Raw genomic sequence first — 15250 nt, 5'->3', positions numbered from 1 at the left:
GACTTTATTTGCCAATTTTATTTGCTGTCTGGTGTCAGTTTTAGCACAACAATGAATAAATACAATTATTTTGTAATTGTCAGATCTTATCAGAATAAGTTTGTTACAATTGTTGTGTTTTGCATACTGAATGTCTGTGTGTGACTCAAGAAAGGCCGATTGCAAGATATTGTCAAAACTACGAGGGAATTTATCAACCCCCATCAAATGTTTGATGTTTCACAATAGTAATAGTGGCAATACAGTTTTAATAGATCATGAAAAGCAGACAAGACAATAATCTAGTTAGAAGTTAGATCACCTAACCAACCAATTGCAAGCAAACTATTTGTTATTTCTCTTCCTCTGAAACAACAAATAACTTACATTTCTTGTTTCATCGCTGCATCAATAGGAAGAGTATTATAAATGAAGTTCCAACTGCTCATCCAAAATAACACCAATCACCATAATGGTGACCAAAAAAAAAAAGGAAATCAACACCAATTTATGAAGATTATGTAATGTTCTCTCAAACATTTTCAGATGTATGTGGAGGAAATGAGTGGAAATTTACAATTATTCTTACTTTGTTACTTTGAGTTTTCTGAGTAACGAAGGCATAGTACAGTATGAGAATAGTACAGATTACTAATTTAATTTTGGAAAAAAAATACTATGGAACATTCTCGACATTCTTCAAAATATCTTCTTTTGTGTTCAGCAGAAAAAAGAAACTCATACAGGTTTGAAACAATTTGAGGGTGAGTAAATGATGACAGCATGTTCATTTAAAAATCCTTTAAATGCTGTGGAACCATTTTTTTTTGTCATTTATTTCACTGGGTTATACAAGTTCCCAGAAATATTACTAACATTCAGCACTGTATTTCCAACCCTACAAAAGAGATTATTACTTATGTAACTCTTTGTAAATATTAACTACGTTATTTTAATTCCCCTCTATTATCTAGCAATTATTCATTATGTCATCACCATTGGATTTTCCCAAGTCATGGATAAGGCGGCATGCGGACTGAATCCTTTAGAGACTGAAGCAAAACACGTCCTCATTCATGAGTCACACGTGAGTCACCATAAGTGCAGCTGAAGTGTGAGGGACTACAGCAGTTCCTCTGAGTAAACTCAACCCACCATGCACTTCAACAGACACATGTACTCTGGGTTGCCCTGGCAACATCTTCTGCCTCAATCTTCACTGATACAATACAGGATGTCCTAACAGAGTCAGTTCACTTCACCTCACTAACACTGATATCTGTGGTGTCATGTCTTAACATCACAAAATAGATCCAGAACTAGACGTTTAAATTCAATATCATAACCAAATTCATTGTGCTATGTGATAACACGGTTTATAACGCATTATACAGACTCAGAGTATAAATAAGAGTTATGCATTTGTATTATTTATGTAACTGTGGGAACAACTATACATAAAGAGATCCCAGACAGCAACATAGTGTCGGCCCAGATGTGCCCCACATCTGGTACACGGGGATTCCACCATTACTAGATGTGGGCCGAATCTGGGCCGACACTATGTTGCTGTCAGGGATGCTTTAGAGTGTATAAAGAATATTTTCAGAATCCATCATAGCACATGCCACTTAATGTATAAAATGTTCTCTGGAGTGTAAACAGCTTTTATAAAAAAGACATATATACATTATAAAGACATTCTAGACTACTTTTAAAGATCTCTTACTAACAAGAAGATACTGCAAAGATTTAGTTTTTTTTTTAAAAAGAGTTGGAAACAAATAAAATATCCTGATTTTGAGAGCTATTAGCCTAAGACTCATAATGAGTTTCTAAGAATAAAACATTGCCTTTGAAATAATGTGACAGGTGACAAGTTTCTTTTTGCTGCCCTCACCCTGTAAGAACAAACAGGTAAAGGTACATTCTGGAACAATAGGCCCATCACCATCGGTCTTAAATTAATGGGGCCTCTCTTTTAAAACAGAGCCTTAGTCTCATGACAGTGAAGTGCCATTGTCTGTAGAGGCGCTGAGCAGGTGACCAAGCGTAATGAGCATGATGGAGAGAAAGAGAAAGAGAAATAGAGTGAATCAAACTCACCCGCAGAATTTCCTCCACACAACTGGAATCGCTGGGCAGGCTGACCTGTGGAGAAATGGATACAAAATCTCTCATTAAAAAAGACTACAATGAACATGTGACCGAAAGAGAGAGAGTTAAGGGCAAGCTGAAACGAAAGCCAAACCCCCCCCCCCCCCCCCCCAAAAAAACCATGATACATGAAACATGAAATTAAATGTCTTCTATTCTACGATTCTACAATTCTACATCATTAGAAAAGCCTTGTGAGCTTTAATTGTTCTATCTACTGAGACAACTGACTTCTAACTAAGGCAGCAAATAAAATGGAAGCTCATAAGAAACTGATTGGAATGGAAACAACACAATGCCACACAAATAGCGTTCTTTACATGACGTGCTCAGGTGACTCGACACACAAATGACTCCAATTAGCTTGACATTGCTATAGGTTAACCATACTGTATGTAAAATAAAAAAAAGAATATATAAGTAAAACTAAAACTAAAAATATTTTGTGGCATAAAGTTTTACTGTGGCATTTGTTTTTTTCAGTCTGCCATCCAATGGGAACATTTTCAACAAAAAAAACAACAGTAAAATAACAACTGAATTCCATTGATATAAAATTGATCGATTTAGGGATGTCCTGAGTCTATCTCAAGGATCAGTATCGGGGCCAGTGAAGCTTCTAACTACAAGTTTATATCAATAGTCACATATTCGCAATTGTGACCAAACAGTCTGCATCTACCAATGTCCCTATGCAGTGTTTATACTTTAATATAGCCAATATATAGACTTTAATATAGCCTTAATATTGCCAACACACCAAGTGTCGGATCTGACTCGGTCCCGGCAGATAGTCAATATTCAATGACTCTGATCAAATCGGGGGCACAAAAAAAAAAAAAAAAAAAATAGAATTACTTTAATAATTTTGTAAAGGTACATAATTGCATACATTTTGCTTATACATATGCTTACAAACCAAAGTTAGAAAGACCAGACACATCACAAGCTGGCTTTGATGTCACAGGTAGTTATTTAAAAAATAATGACACTATTCTAAAAATCAATTAATCAATCAATCGATCAATCATCCAATCAATCAATCAATTAATCAATCGAATCAATCAGTTGATCGATCGACCAACCAACCAACCAACCAACCAACCAACCAACCAACCAACCAACCAACCAACTAATCAATCAATCAATAAATCAATATTTTATTAAAAATGGACAGGAGGAAATAAAGTGATTGAAATACCTCTTTTGCGTATCAATAATACAAATGTGGGGTCTATCAACTGGCTTAAAGGGAGTGATCAGTCTGGGATTTGCACGGTGTTCGAATTTGGTCAAAATGAGGTCCCTCAGCATAACACTTCTGCCTGGCTCTCGGAACAGCTCTTTAAGTAGGCAGCTCTCCTGGTTTTGGAACAGAGCTAATGCTTCTTGCCAGAGCTGAAATTCTGAAGCGAAAGTCCCACAACACACCTTTGAAGATTGATTAGTTGTGAGATGACATCATAATTGAGTGTCTCCGAAGAGGACGCTCTTGGATAATGGAGGCGCACGGTTCTCACACCAACGCTTCTCAAACACAGGCTGGGAATTGGATAATCACCAGCTTGCATCTGAGCATCATAAGGCATGGAAATGTCAGCGAGTAAGCATGTAACCACAATGATTCACCAACACTTAACAGACAGAAGATGAGAATACTAATTAAGGGCAAGCAAGGCCCCTGTTGACTAATAGCCTGCAATTGGCACAACATAAGAGACCAAAATAATGATTATAATTGCAAATGTATTGCACAGTAAATCATAGATGTCCCCTAGAATTAACTAGTTCATCTTCTAAGATTAGTTTTTTTATTTATGAAGAAATATGAATGTAGATTGGACACAAAGCTTTACACACTCGTTCCAAATCTCTTTTGCATCCAGAAGTTTACATATTTTTGTCCAGACAATAATCTGAAAAACATCTAGATTCTGTCTCTTTGGCCAGAAACACACACAGACACAAACATTGCAAGAGCACTGTCCTGTAGCGTGAGCTATCAGTTTTTTTATATTTTTATCATTAAAAATCTCTGCAAACTTTTGCTAAAAGAAATATATCAATATTAAAATATGCTTTTGTCATTAGACTAGTTTTGGATACGCATTTTGGAGAATGGGTGGATATACGATGCCAGTCAAAAGTTTTGAATAATTATGTTTTTTAAATGTTTTAAAGGAGTCGCTTATGCCCACCAAGGCTGCATTTATTTGATCAAAAATACAGTAAAGTCAGTACTATTGTGAAATATAATATAATAGAAAAATATTACATACATTTTAAAATGTTTTCATATAGAAAATATTATTAGGACTTAAAAGTTATTTGAAATCCTAATAATATTTTCTATATGAAAATATTTTAAAATGTATGTAATATTTTTATACTAACAAATATAAAGCTGTGATCAAAGCTGAATTTTCTGCATTATTACTCCAGTCTTCAGAGTCACATGACATCATTCTAATATGCTGATTTGATGCTCAGTTATCAATTATTATTGGTGCTCAATTATTTATAATGATTCTTCTTATTATTATTCATGTTAAAACAGTTTTTGCTGCTTAATATTTTTTAGGACTTTAAATTGTAATAATATTACACAATATTACAGTTTTTTTCTATATTTTGGTTAAATAAATGCTGCCTAGGTAAGCAAAAGAGCTGTATTCTGTCAAAACATTAAATATCTTAATTATTATAAACTTTAGTGCATACATAACAAAACCAGTACAATGATAATAAAAATAATAATAATAAAAAAAAAAATATATATATATATAAAATAAATAAATAAATAAATATATATATATATATATATATATATATATATATATATATATATATATATATATATATATATATATATATATATATACATTATTTCACTCTCACTGTCAGTCTATATGGTGACATCACCCCTCTGCAGGCATTGGAGGAGGCAAACTCACACTATAAAGGTCAGCTGATCTGAGAGGAAACTCATTCCAAATGTGAGTGTCAAGCCACAACGTGCCTGCTTAATTCTGACTGCATGGTGCCTGAATGAAACCCCAAAGCAGTACTAGAAACAATCACAGTCATGTACATGGGGGAACCTTGGCTAAAATGTTATTTGACAAATACTACAGTAGACAATACACTATAGTTATCAATAGTATTAGTAAAAATAGTGGATCCCTTTTATATTAAGTGTCTTTAACTAATATGTACTAATACTTAAATTAATCATTTTATACAATGCACTTATTGTGTACATACTACATTTTGACATGAAGTAGGCCAACTTATATTTCGCCGCTGTTGAGTGGAAACCTCCATATTTCATAAACCATGAGAAATTAGTCACCCTTTTCGTCTGTCTTTGGGTTTCGCATACATTGAAACATTAAAAGAGCTTGACTAAACCTTGCAACCTCATAACTCTATCGTGAATTAAGGACCGCACTAAGTTAGGATTGTTTCTGCTTGTTTGCAATGCAATGGTAAATAAAGAACTAGTTCTTTGAATAATACAGAATTTCCTTACTCAAGAAACACTAGGCCTATATATTTAAAGGTTAATGTTTTATGTATTTGAGGAGCAGAGAAGTGTCTTAGTCTAACATTTGCCATCGAGGCATAGCCAAAGCCAACACTGTCTTAAATAGTCTGTGCATGCCGATTCATCTTTAATAACATGAGGTAACATGTTACAATAAACTTTATAACCAGTAAGTTGATGAAAATGCACTGCGATGCACTTACTGACTCTGATGCGGCCATTTAAATGTCGGACAAAACACGTATGTCTGAAATCCTCCAAAATCTACCATTTGAGCTTGGTTTTGATAAAATATTAATAAAATGATAACACATGCAAGTGTCTGATCACATATAAAGCCACAATATCGACTTTGACAACACAGTTTTTTTAATTATAAAAATAAATACAGTTTTTCCATTTCCAGTAAAGAAGCGTTTTTGGAGATAAAAGGTTTTCACCCGAAAGTGACAATTAAAACAATACCTGCATGCAAATACAGCTGTAATTAATTTCTGCAAATACATCTATAATTACACTGTTGAACTTTCCCTTACACCTTAACCCACTCGAAAACCAACCCGTAAACCCATAAACCAACCCATACCACCAAACCTGTCCCTAACCTTACCCGTATTTCATCTCAATAGCAGCACAAGTGAAGTACACAATAAGTACATTATAAAAAAAATGTTTTAGTACATATAGTAGTAGACACCATATAAACAGTGGGACCTAATTGTGTTCTTTAGAATTGCACTAGATATAAATAAATGTAAGTTAGTGAACATGAAGTTAGAGCTTATTATACACACTGATCTGTAGAACCTATATTCCAAAAGACTGATTACGTGTCTAGATGTATATCTTCGGACACCTAACATGCCTAAAGATGCCACCTTGTCCAGCGGAGTCATTGTAAACACAGCTCACAGACATAAACTTCCTATTTGCTCAGGGAACATGCACATAATATCCTGTTCCCATAGAAACGGAATGTTGGAGCTCAGCCACTCTAATCAGATGTTGCTATGCCATTGTCCTGCTTTGCTCTGATAATAAGAGAGAACCCATTCCTCTGGCACGGGAGTTCATTTCTCCGTTACCTGTGGTGAACCCCATTTCCATTCCTGTCGTGACACTAAAAGGTGCTTTGCCGTGTGCTCTGAATGCAAACCTCGCTCTTATTGCCTCTGGCCTGACAGAAAATGTCAGTGATATGAAGGTGGAATCGTTCAAACTGCTAAATAGTTTATGCCAGAGAAAAGTACTCAAGGTACAGCTGAACATTACACACGCTCTTATCAAAATTCCTTGAATGTAGAGCAATTTGGAAACCTTGCAAAAGTTACAGTAAAACTTAATTGGCGCGAGCAAGAGATTGGACATTAAAAGTGTTTGCGAGAGCCTTTGGGGAGGGTGCCTTTTAAATCACTTTTAAAATGATGTAATGTGCATATTTAGAGGCCCACAGTGAACCAGAGAGATTCACCTGTATACCTCACATCGCCCCATCGTATTCAGGGAAATTACAGGAAAAGGGACCGTTCAGCTGCGATCTTATTTCCACGTTTCAGCAGGGAACCTCTCAGTACTTGCGGATACAATGCGATTGAATGGGTTTTCAAATGATTTCCGTGTGACAGGCAACATCCCATCGTGAATCAAACAAGCTTCTTGGGTTAGGATTATTTTGTCAAATATTGTCAAAAAAAGCAGTGGTACCGAAAGAAACGTCTGAATAATTTGAAAAATTGACCAGTTTTATATGTTTGGGTAGCTAACTTTTTTTGAGAATAAAACATATTGGTTGATTTTATTTTATTGAAATGAATATTTATAAATTAATTTAATAAATAATTTAATAAATGATATGAATGAATGAATGAGGCATTCATATAGCGCTTTCATATGAACTACTGTACACCCAAAGCACATTACAATTATATTCTATATATATTATTTTGCCATTGAATATTATTATCAGAATGTTCTGTCTAATATGCAGAAACTGACATTTTTAATTAGTAAACATTTGTAATGTTTTCCATCTCAAGGATAAATGTTAAATGTGCGTATAAAAGTACAATGTGGTTTGTATGAATAGATTCAAATGTGAAAATTGGATGCAGCTCCGTCTCTTTCAAACCCATGTTTTTAAAGCGACTCTCACGCATACGAAACAAAGAAAAAGTGTGAAGAAACGAGTGATCTGCTCTGCGTTGCCAGCTTTAATCACAGTGAATCACTTCAGTGAGTCTTTTTTTTTTTTCCAGGACAAATTTAGCATGATGTCTTTCTGTCTTTCTACAGGGGGGGAAAAAAAGAACTTTTTAATTGGCAGATACAGAGATCACTGGAAGTGTCACTAATTTCTGCGAATTTCTTTTTTTTATGGCTCGGCTGTGGAGAACGGGGGAGTTGTCAGTCACGTCGTTCTGCATGACTGAGGAATCTTTTCAGCTAGAGAGCAGACCTATTCCTTTGAATTATCGGATGATCCGCAGGAAAAACGTGGTGACAATTACTGGGTCAGGAGCTCCTTTTTTTCCTCGGAAATAGCTGTTCAGAAAACGTCTGAGCATCAGCAACAGATAAGATGCATTAGTCTTTTTTCTAAAAGGTGGAAAGGAAAAAAAAAAAGAGCCTTATATTGACGTGGGGAACTGCTCCGAAGCACTCTGTCGAGCTCAAATAGCATTTAAGATGTGGAAGAGTGGCTCTGGGTGTAAATAGGCAGATTTGAAAAGCGAAATGAGAGAGGCTGAAAGACAGTCCGAGTCCTCCTAAGAGCCTGACAGTGGACTGAGGAATAAACAAGGAAAGGCGGATAATGGATGAAATGAAAAAGGCAAACAGAGCTGACGGTGACGGCACGCGCACCCCCGTGAATATATACTCATATCTCGATATGGAAGAGTGGGCAGATGAGATGAGAGAAGAAGTGAAGTTCTTTCCATTCTGTGTCATACGAGAAGAAGCGACAGACAAAAATGTCCCAGAAACAAGTCAATTTGGGTGCACATGTCTATGCAAGATAGAAAAGTCCAAATGGAGACTTGCCAAATGAAAAAACAATGGCCGGTGTCCAATGTGCAAATCCAAAACGCCATAGGGCAGCCAGGAAAAGAGCTCCCTAGAAATTATTGGTTTCATTTTACTCTAAATACTCATCAGTGCAATGTTAAAGTTTGTCTTTGTCATCTACAGTGTGATGACTTTAAAGCTGCAGTAGGGAGTTTTGAGAAAATCTTGACTTAGCCTGAAAATTTGAACAAGCACAACTTACAGGTCCAACCCCCTTGCTCTCTGCTACGCTACAGCCCTCCCTCCACAGCTCCTCCCTCCACAGCTCCTCCCTCAACAGCTCCTCCCTCCACAGCTCCTCCCTCCACAGCTCCTCCCTCAACAGCTCCTCCCTCCACAGCTCCTCCCTCCACAGCTCCTTCCTCCACAGCTCCTCCCTCCACAGCTCCTCCCCCACAGCTCCTCCCCCACAGCTCCTCCCTCCAAAGCTCCTCCCTCCACAGCTCCTCCCTCACAGCTCCTTCCTCCACAGCTCCTCCCTCAAAAGCTCCTCCCTACACAGCTCCTTCCTCCACAGCTCCTCCCTCCACAGCTCCTCCCTCCACAGCTCCTCCCTCACAGCTCCTTCCTCCACAGCTCCTCCCTCCACAGCTCCTCCCTACACAGCTCCTCCCTCAACAGCTCCTCCCTCCACAGCTCCTCCCTCCACAGCTTCTCCCTCCACAGCTCCTCCCTCCACAGCTCCTTCCTCCACAGCTCCTCCCTCCACAGCTCCTCCCTCCACAGCTCCTCCCTCCACAGCTCCTCCCTACACAGCTCCTCCCTCCACAGCTCCTCCCTACACAGCTCCTCCCTACACAGCTCCTCCCTCAACAGCTCCTCCCTCCACAGCTCCTCCCTCCACAGCTCCTCCCTCACAGCTCCTTCCTCCACAGCTCCTCCCTCCACAGCTCCTCCCTCCACAGCTCCTCCCTCACAGCGGAGCCTGCCGTGAACGCGCAGACTAGTAAGCAGGACCACCGATGACGGCGGATTATAAACAGTTATGGAACATTCACTAATAGGGACGAAACATCAACAATATGCTTTACATTGACTATGGCCTGCCCATACTTTGACTACAAACTTGGTCCTCAAATCATTATGTATTTTGCAATACATGTAACTTTATAGGGTTGCACTCTTTCTATAAGTTATAGCTACTAAGATAACGTTAAAGGATTAATTCACTTTAAAAAAAAAAAAAATTGCTGATAATTTACTCACCCCCATTTCATTCAAGATGTCCATGTCTTTCTTTCTTCAGTCGAAAAGAAATTAAGTTTTTTGATGAAAACATTCCAGGCTTTTTCTCCATAATGGACCATAATGGACAATAGGACACAAACGTTTCGAGGACCAAATGACAGTTTCAGCGCAGCTTCAAAGGGTTTTAAACAATACCAGACGATGAATAAGGGTCTTATCTAGTGAAATGATCGGTCATTTCAAAAATAAATAAAACATTTTAAGTTTTATAAGCACAAATGCTCGCCTTGCTCTGTTCTGTGGTGCACGTTCGTGATCCTGTTCGAACTCGTTCATCCAAATGAACAAATCTTTTTTTGAGTCATTCGTTCGTTGAATGAACGAAATGACTCTGAAAAAGACTCGTTCAAAATGAAAAAATCTTTTTTCGAGTCATTTCGTTCGTTGAATGAACGAAATGACTCGAAAAAAGATTCGTTCATTTGGATGAACGAGTTTGAACAGGAGAGTCACGAACGACGGTACGCGCTCGCGTTGTGCAAGAGAGGGGTGGTCAGCGCGTACACGAGCGCGATTGACACTGCTAAGACATTCCTCCTGGCTCTGATTGGTTGTTTCTGACCGGGAGCGGTGTATTTCTGCGAATGGCAGTAGGACCACAGGGAGGAGCCAGAGGAGCTTGATTTTTGTTCACAGATTATCTGTCTCATATTCTACTTTCAGGACATAATGACAGTTTTAACAAATATTTTACAAAAGCTACCTACTGGAGCTTTAATTTAATAAATTAGAAAAACGCTCATCATAGAAGATGTGCATTCAAGTCACTGCATGTATGAATTGCATTTTGAATGTATTTTTGAGTAAATTAATAGATTCAGACCCACAAATTGCAAAAATAGAACTCAATGTGCCACCCCCCGTCCCACCTCGAGTCCACCATCAGTCCACATTGAACAAAAATGCACATCTCATAGTATCCAAAGGTGTCAATCCTGCATCCGCGAGGCATATCGAAGAGTTTTGATCCAAGGTGATGTATGTTATATTCAATCATACAAACTTGGATGTTATTGAACGTCACACCTTGTAGCATGCTCTTGAAAATATATACAAGAGTAGCACTGAAAAGCAGATGTTAAGGTGTCTACAAAAAGGGAGACACTGTCAAGAGACGTGTTGAATATTGAATGTGTTTCTGGAGGCTGTGTCTTCTAGCAGTAGGGGTCCTTGAAGAAACTTGAAAGAGATTGCATTATATTATCCAAGTGTAGAACTGGTTTTGTCAACACATCTAGAGGCTATAGCCCTCGCGGCTTACCCTGAGTGAAGGTGCCTCCTTAACAACTACATTTGGTCTGGTCACACTAAATCATGTATGATAGGACGGGTTGGAGCGAGGGGCGAGAAGCCAGAGAGCGTGAACCTGCTTTTCTTTGTCTCTCTTGCCTGTCTTCTCAGCTCAAAGACTCCATTACACATGACAGATCAAAGACTCTCTGACAGCCTTCCAGAAACACACATCTCCATTTGCGTGGCAAACAAACCCTCCTCCCTATTTTACCCCCTTCGTGTTTTATGTATTTTTAATTTTTTGCCTCACTCTCCCTTGCAGTCGCTTTCTTTTTCTACTTTCCCGGCCCGGTTTTACACTAAATACTGTTGTGTTCACACACATCTATGCCATCAACAAGAGTGACATCCAAATTCTATAACCAAATTCTCTTTCATCAGTTCAACCCTTAAACGCACACTTCTGGTTTTTATTAAATGGGGACGTCATTTACTACCCTTCTCTTCAAGTTAGACATTAACCTTCTTTGTATTCCTCAACCTATTCATTTTGAACAATATATCAAGACTTATATGTATATATTGACAATATAGCAATCAAAATTCTAAAATAATTTCTGTTTTCTAGTTCTTTTTTAGTAAAAACTATACAGGGTCACTAGCAACCTGAGGTATGTAAGAATATATTTTCTGCGCAACAATGATTTAATCTCTTATGACTCAATAAGTGAAATAAACCTTTAATCCTCAAGTTGGCCGCGTCCGAAACACAATGATGAAGTGAGGTTTCATTCATAATAGGCTTCCACAGGCAGAAAACAACAGAATAGGAAGTATCATCAGCAAAACTTGAAATGGCTCAGCGATTTAATGCAGAGAAAGTGCTGTCAGCCATCAAAATATTGCTTTTGAAGACATTAAAAACGGTAGTTTTGAGAATGTTTGAGATGGGGAAATGAGCTCTTGGTAAAAGGTAAGAGCATGGTAAAAGCCATCTGAACAAATTGATATACAAAATGTTTCGAAATATGCTTTTATTTTACTTTATTCTTTTGTAATTGTTATTAATATATATCAGGAGAGTTTTATACTCTTTTTATATTGTGGTGGTTAATAATATATCTGTATTATGTAATAACAATTGGCGAAACATTCATGCATGGGTAAAAAAATATATAGATAGACAGGTGAACGGACATACAAGATAGATAGATAGATAGATAGATAGATAGACAGGTAGATAGATAGATAGATAGATAGATAGATAGATAGATAGATAGATAGATAGATAGATAGATAGATAGATAGATAGATAGATAGATAGATACTATATTTTTGGAAGGCATAAAAAAAAGAGAGGAAAGTATCATTAAATGATTAAAGCTGCAGTCCGTAGTTTTTCCTCTTTGTCGCCATCTCTGTTCGAAATCTGCAATTGCAGTTATTAACGGAATTATCAACTTTACGTGGGTTGTGCCTCGGCACGGCACAGCGTGGATGAATCCAATGTTTTGAGGAGAATGTGCGGCGGTCAATCATTCTGCTAGTGTGGATACTGGCATTCGGAATCACAGATTCTACTTTTTGGAAGTATGACAAACATAATAATTTTCACCGGAGAATGTAATCTGAGCAAGTAAGTAACATAAACTTTTTTTCTGACCAATTAAGGGAAAAAAACATTGCAGTAAATCGCGCTGATTAAAGCTAACGATCTCTTATCATATCACGTCAAACCATGCAAATTATACTTTGTTCTCAAATTGTTAATGTTAACAACATCAGCATTGCGTGATTGTATTTAATGCCCTTCCGATATTTATCCTTGTTTTCGCATGGTCCCGGTTGCACTCTTTTTTTTTTCTGTAGCCACTCTGAAGTCTTTTCCGTTTTACAACGGGTGAATCTCCAGTTGTCACTGGTGATTGTCGTTTGAACCTTCCTGGATCCGCCATCAAATTAATAAGTTTAATTATATCAAGTGCTGTGAGAAAAGGCTATAAATCTCCACCTCCAACATCCTCACACGCAATATAGCCGACTAGCCAAGACACCTTTATGTGTACAGATGTGACGTAATGACATGCTCGAATTTCCAGTGGATATCCACCAGTACCACTGGAATTAAAAACATTATTACAAGCTAACCGTTTTGAATCGAGCTAAGGCAAGCAGATAGTTTTAAACACTGGCTGGTTATGTACTTGCTAAAAATGTATTTTGGATCATTTTTAACCCAAAAAAGTTACGGACTGCAGCTTTAAATTTATTAGAAAATGAAACCATAGTAAGTAGTTTGACAGTCTTTATTATTTCTAAAAAGTATATTTTGGTAAAACCTTCACTGCTTATTTGAAAAAACGTTTTAAATTAAAAACGAAAAAAAAAAAGTTTTTATGCATTTTAGCCGTTAGCTGTTTACACGACAACAATGTTTTTTGAGGGTCTGAAAACGCAAACTTTTGATAACGATACGGCTATACACATGCAAACAATCTGCTATCCTTCTGCATTCAGATGTGAGATAAACTCACATGGAAGAGGTCAAACAGAATTGAAAGACATGGAAAAGCACCGCTAAACACCATTCAGTTGCATGCCATCTTTAAATCAAGAAAGCACTTGAAAGGCAACAAATGACTTGAAAAGAAAATCTCATCTCCATGTGAAAATGCAATGTGGCAAAAAATTAGACAACTTGTGTTAAAATTCAAGCCTCTGCTTCCTGATGCATTCAGTACTGTCAACTCTAATATTCCTAGTATTACATTTATTTAAGTTTTTTTTTTTTTTTTTACTTAAAATAAAATTAAAAGAAATGCAGAGATTGTCATGGTGCTGACTGACTCAGTAATGTGAATGTTACAGCAATTCTTCAGCTTCAATTTCTTTGCTACAATTTCTCATGGCCTGTGCCAAATATGCTTATCACAGCAGTTCCATTGTCAGGCAGTTTATTAAATTCAGAGACTTCCTAATTGGCTTTTTTATTATTTGTATTATTATTATTATTATTTAAATGATTTCTTTGTCAACATTCCCATCCACTCGTCATTGTCTGGCTGGACTACATGTGCCTATTTTCAACATGGCATATTCCGAGGGCTGATTTTCACACATCTAACCTGTTTTCCACACCTTCTTTCCGATTTCAGTGAAGGCGGAGTGGTAAGTCACCATTGATTCAAAGTAAACACACTTCTCAGTCAGTTTTTAACTCTAGCAGGAAGGATGTCACTCTAATTTCACAAGTTTGTCTTCCGTTAAGCAACGGCCAAGTGTGCAGCAAACCACGTCACAGCACTTCTGCTGAATATGAGTGACATAAGGACATTCCCTCAAACATATCACAGTCTCTTATCAGATACAAGAGAAGTCTTCTAGAGTGCTTGCTTGAATTGTATGTATTTGGATCAAAAATGTAGGTAGACGCATGTTCTTTCAATGAGCCTATGTTGAAAATATGAGAACACTTTTCTAAAATTGAATAATGGGATCTTGTGTTATCATTGCACTAAACACAAACTACTAAACAATTATCTGGAAAATATTCAATTGGTTTCAAGTTGACGGTGTGTCTTTTTCTACTGACTAAAAAAGTGAATATATATATATATATATATATATATATATATATATATATATATATATATATATATATATATATATATAACTTATTATGATTTTTTGTGCAAAACTATATGCAGATTTAGTATAATTTCATGCTGCGAGTATAGAATGATTGTGATAAATCTTAGATCTTAATATTAATCTTGATCTGCAGAAAGCAGAAGGAAACAGTAAGAATATCCTATACATTTGTTAAACATATGTAATAATAATGAAATTGTGTTTTGTTTAATTAATATTTTAAGTTATAACAAGTTGTAACACACTCTTAGAAAAAAGTCAAGTCAAGTCACCTTTATTTATATAGCGCTTTTTACAATACAGATTGTTTCAAAGCAGCTTTACAGAGATAACAGGAAAATAATGTTGTAATAATATTCTTAAATATAA

The 15250-nt window shown here is 36.7% G+C and overlaps 1 protein-coding gene across 2 annotated transcripts in view; it reads right to left on the bottom strand.

Moving 5' to 3' along the window:
- Positions 1-15250, bottom strand: part of aff2 (AF4/FMR2 family, member 2) — a 267260-nt gene that overhangs the window by 117274 nt on the left and 134736 nt on the right. For both annotated transcript variants that reach the window (XM_077235761.1, XM_077235762.1), the window contains exon 4: positions 2086-2130. In XM_077235761.1, coding sequence (XP_077091876.1) covers positions 2086-2130 — 45 coding nt within the window. The remainder of the gene's footprint in view (positions 1-2085; positions 2131-15250) is intronic.

This window comes from Siphateles boraxobius, unplaced genomic scaffold (assembly GCF_051911475.1).
Source record: "Siphateles boraxobius isolate OS27281-9 unplaced genomic scaffold, OSU_SipBor_1 2, whole genome shotgun sequence".
In the NCBI taxonomy this organism is placed as follows: domain Eukaryota; kingdom Metazoa; phylum Chordata; class Actinopteri; order Cypriniformes; family Leuciscidae; genus Siphateles; species Siphateles boraxobius.
The sequence above is the reverse complement of the archived record's forward strand: the minus strand, read 5'-3'. Positions and strand labels throughout refer to the sequence as shown.